This window comes from Cephus cinctus, unplaced genomic scaffold (genome assembly GCF_000341935.2).
Source record: "Cephus cinctus unplaced genomic scaffold, Ccin1 Ccin1_scaffold0168, whole genome shotgun sequence".
Classification (NCBI taxonomy): domain Eukaryota; kingdom Metazoa; phylum Arthropoda; class Insecta; order Hymenoptera; family Cephidae; genus Cephus; species Cephus cinctus.
Genome location: NW_014332892.1, coordinates 3,467,509 through 3,471,786, shown reverse-complemented (window position 1 = coordinate 3,471,786; position 4,278 = coordinate 3,467,509). Strand labels below are relative to the sequence as shown.

The 4,278-nt window shown below is 49.0% G+C and overlaps 3 protein-coding genes across 4 annotated transcripts in view; 1 reads left to right on the top strand and 2 right to left on the bottom strand.

Annotated features, from left to right (window-relative positions):
* LOC112493811 overlaps positions 1 to 4,278 on the top strand; it is a 111,368-nt gene that overhangs the window by 19,861 nt on the left and 87,229 nt on the right. The gene's annotated exons all lie outside the window — the stretch shown is intronic.
* Positions 8 to 744, bottom strand: LOC112493810. 2 transcript variants are annotated; one of them, XM_025081212.1, is made up of 2 exons: positions 466 to 744; positions 8 to 398 (listed from the first exon to the last, which is right to left on the bottom strand). In XM_025081212.1, exons 1-2 carry the CDS (start codon positions 727 to 729, stop codon positions 324 to 326), a joined length of 339 nt encoding a protein of 112 aa, XP_024936980.1. In that variant the 5' UTR covers positions 730 to 744; the 3' UTR covers positions 8 to 323. The 2 variants fall into 2 exon arrangements, with proteins under 2 accessions (XP_024936980.1, XP_024936981.1); XM_025081213.1 differs by having other exon boundaries at positions 8 to 414; positions 466 to 707.
* Positions 3,411 to 4,055, bottom strand: LOC107263915. Its single transcript, XM_015731587.2, has 2 exons — positions 3,776 to 4,055; positions 3,411 to 3,643 (listed from the first exon to the last, which is right to left on the bottom strand). The coding sequence occupies exons 1-2, from the start codon at positions 3,937 to 3,939 to the stop codon at positions 3,493 to 3,495; spliced, it is 315 nt and encodes a 104-aa protein (XP_015587073.1). The 5' UTR covers positions 3,940 to 4,055; the 3' UTR covers positions 3,411 to 3,492.

Here is a 4,278-nt window from a genome sequence, read left to right as displayed (position 1 = left end):
CCTTTGCCGCCCGATGATCTTCATGGACTCGGCGCGTCCTTCGATCGCACGATTGATTAATTGCTTTCCATTAGATCACATGTCCTGATCAAAGGTTACACGCGAAACTCGTCACGGACTCGAAAAAAGACACTGACATTCTCAGATCCTCTCTCCACAGTTGCGTTCGGCACAGCTCGGTCGCCGTGGGACACTCGGGTGATGGTTTCTGTATTTTCATGTCGACATTCGGACGGACGAGTTTCACAAAACGCACTTTTTTTTTTTTTTCTTTACAAATCTACAGACATTTCCACTTTGTTAGATCAAAGTGACCTGGCGGGTCATTGGGATGATCTTTGCTCGTACTCGCTGCAGAGCACGAGGTTCAACCTGGTTGCACTGCAGGTTTTACGGATCTGCGAATTAAATAATCTAATCAGGCCGTATTTCAGGGTTTCGATTTTAATAAATTCTGACACTTACGGATTCTGAAATAGGTGTTGTCTCATCTTTGCCACAGTCATCACGCAAATTGCCGGACAGAGATAAGAAATCATATTGACGCGTGGGACAGATTATATAGGACAAAAGTAAAAGTAACTTCCAGAAAGTGCAAAGACGGTCACGCGAGTGAATCTTTACGAAGCGTACAAATTTGGAAAAGTCGAGACGACGTGATTTCGAATTTTGATGTTGAAAATACACAGATGCCGGAACGTTCCTTTTTGAAAACAACCGCACGTGCATCGGCCGCCGAGCGGAATAAGTTTCAGCGAATCCTCGGACTCCGACTGGCACAGAGTCTGCTCCATTTAACGGAGCGTTTCAGTAAGCGAGCACGAATTATCCCAAGAAATTAGTTCTAGTGAATGCGAGGTTGGGAGTTCAGGTTGGGAGGCGCTTAGAGTCGAGAGGAAGCCGATATCGCGTGATGGACGGACTCATCCACACTCACGTATCGACCATAAGTGCCACTTAGGTACAGCTTGGGAGGAACAGAGGAACAGAGGAACAGAGGAACAGAGGAATATGGGAACATGGGAACATCCTACCACAAGAGGGTCAGTACTAAGCGCCGACGTCGCTCCGAAATAGGATCTCAGATTATCCTTTGATTTTTGCGAAATAAACTTGAGAATCTTCAGTTTCAGGCGCCACTCCGAAGGATCCGCAATTGCAGCGGCGAAGGAGGACGTCAAAGTGCAGCGTAGGAGTGGATGCTGGAATAAATATAGGCTGCTAGGAATACAAGGTGGAGCATCAAGAAAGGAGATCGCAAGTAAAGATCGCAACGGAGTCGAGCGACGGTTCATTTTCACCTGGGTTACCTTCGGCACACAATCATCCGCCATTAGCGCGTCTACAAAAATGGCAAAAGCATAGAATATCCCTTTACATGGCACAAAAGGCCGTGCCAGGCATATAGCGGCAAGCAGCGGCGCGGATCACGAAACCGTGATCTCCCGGGATGATCCGAGGATCGAGGCAGGATCGCGCACGGCCGCGCTAGATCTCGAGCAACGATCGGCTCGCTCGGTACGATCTTTTCCTTTCTCGATCTTTCTCTTCCTCTCCCTCTCCCTCCCGGCTCTCTATTTCTCGCGGCTCTCCTTCTGTTCTCTCGGATCTACGCGTGGATCCTGCAAAGGGGGCGAACGGACCCTGGACGCCCTCTCGGTGAAATACCGAAAGCCGAAAGCCGAACGCCGAACGCCGCGGCGCCCATTATCAAATTATTCACTCACACCGTGCGCCATCTATCTTCGGCCAACGCGATCATAACGTGTTATTATTTGATCCTCACTTTGTTAGCGATCTGACTCTAACTGCTCGCGATCCCTGCTAGATCCTGCTCAGAGATCTGGAGTACTTCTCACGATCTCGAGACGAGAGCAACGCTCGCCTTCCTCTTCTGGAAATTCTTCGCTGCCTTCTCCTCCTTCTCCTCCTCTTCTTCTTCTTCTTCTTCATCGCTCTCCGATATTTCTACATCTACTTACATATTATCCCGTCGCCATCTTCATGGAGAGACCGATCCTTTCGAATGATCCGTGTCGAAGGTTCATGCACGTCCTGACGGATGAACTGTCTATCCTCTTGAAGAATCGTCTTCGCCTCCGTGCGATCCATGGATCACAAAAAGAACGTATACATGACATTGACGCGTCAGTTTCTAGATCTCATTTTGCGCGTCCTACGTTAATTACCCTGCCGATGGAATTTTAAGATTAATTAACCTGATCCTGAGGAACGTTGACGTTATGGAAATATAATTAGGGTTAACGGTCGATATATTTGTGCTCGCATTCGCATCCTTTTGCGGAGGTCAGAGGTCCGACAGAAGGAGATGTTAAACTTCTTCTGGCGACTGTTGATCGACTTTTAATTACTTCTCTTGAAGATGCCTGATTCATAATCTGTCCAGGACCAAACTGAAGCGGGACTCTTTACGAAGAAGGAAATGGACGTCGTGGGAGCCTCGAGCAGGATGTCGCGGAAGGATTGAAATCCCTACGGAAGGACAACGTGTTTCTTCATTGAATCCGAATAGCGGCTCATCAGCAAGATCAGAGAGTCTGGCGAGTCTCTTGTTCTCCGATCATCAGCATATCTCTCCCATAACTCTGTAGCATTAGTACCAGCAATGATTTCACGCTTAATCGTTCATTTTCCGCGGCTAATCAGCCTTTTTTTTTCACGTCGCACAATTTGCCCGCGATGGAGCCGCGATGGAGCCTCGATGCACAATTATCCGTATTTATATTGCCGCTCGGCTCTAATTGCCTTGTGTAATTCTCATAATCGTAAATACACGCGTCAAAAGGTGTTGAAACCCCCAGCACACCTCAAGGAGCTGCGAGGAGCGATAAATAAATCACGGCCAGCGAGATACGTAATCTAATTCCGCGATATGGGTAGCGAGAGGCTCGAACCGACCTCTCGAAGAAAAGGAGGAAAAAGGCCGAGGAGAAGGTACACGATCATCCTTACATTGCCAGTGGCTCACCGATGCATTGCCTCCACTGGCTCCACTGGCTCCACTGGCTCCACCGCCTAACGTAATCCTTGAGCGTTGCGTATCGGCTCAAGTATTTCAGGAGAATAAGGTTCTACTTTGCATAAAAATACTTGATCCTTTTACACGATACACTGGAACAAGCGTCGAGCGCCGAATGTCTAATTCTTGCTTTGTTCTTGCCTCCCTAGGTAAGAGAGGAAAAAAAAAGTTGGAAAATAGAAAGGAAGATCCTGCCACCATCTCGGGGATCGCTTTGCACGAGAGAATCCTTGCGACTCGCAGCCGTCACTGAGTATCAGCACCGAGCAGTCGAAGCCTCGTAATAATAGCATGCGTGAAATATCGCGTCGGCTGATCCGCGGGCATGTGGGGCTTAACGAAGAAAAAGGAAGAAAGCAGGGGATGTGCTGGTTTTATTTCGCAGCGCGCGTCTTTAATGACAGGTTGAAGAGCGCGCCATTCGAAAGAGATCGGTGCTCGCGTTGCGAGAATCATTCAGTTGCGTCATAGCGTAGCCAGCGATGATCCTGCGATCTTTCGATGCGAGATCCATTCGGTAGTCTGATGTCATCGACGCCGATACTCAAATTCAAAATATCTCTATCGCGTAGACGTGCGTACCGATGTGCGAACCGGTCGTTCCTGAAATCATAGAAGCACGTGCCACGATGAAATCATCCAGTTGGATGTTTTTGTTTATCTGACTCTGACTCCGTCTCTCTCTCTCTCTCTCTCGTTCGCTCTTCGTTAGTCTAGAAATCGCAGCAATCCCACCAATGGACCCAAGTATGATCTGTAGAGTGGTTCGGAGTAGCGGGTCCTTGGGTCTTTGTGTCCAAATGGTTCCACGTTGTCCAGAGACACTGGAACAGTCTGTTCGGACTGAAGTCAGCCGGTCGACTACGAGGTGCAAGCTCAAGAAGCTGATGATCTGGCATCGGATCGATTCCGAGGGATTTTTGCTGATCGCCATTCCGGATTCACCTCCCGTTCGCGAAACGGTGTCTCGTTTGTAAAATTCTATCACGTAGCGCTTTGACTCCTGACACCGAACGGAGCGCGTGCTGGCTGTAGGAGCACTGTGACGCTGAGCGTCATGTGGACTCATGTAGGATGTCTCCGTGGGTCTGGGGGCGTTCACAGGTGGGAGGCCGAGGGGTGTCATAGCGAAAGAATGGTAAACCAGTGAAGAGAGTCAGAGAAATGTGGGCGTTTGAGAATCGTGAAACAAAGTAGTTCCTATTGTGGACGTTAGGGGGCAAAGGCGGTGGGGGGGG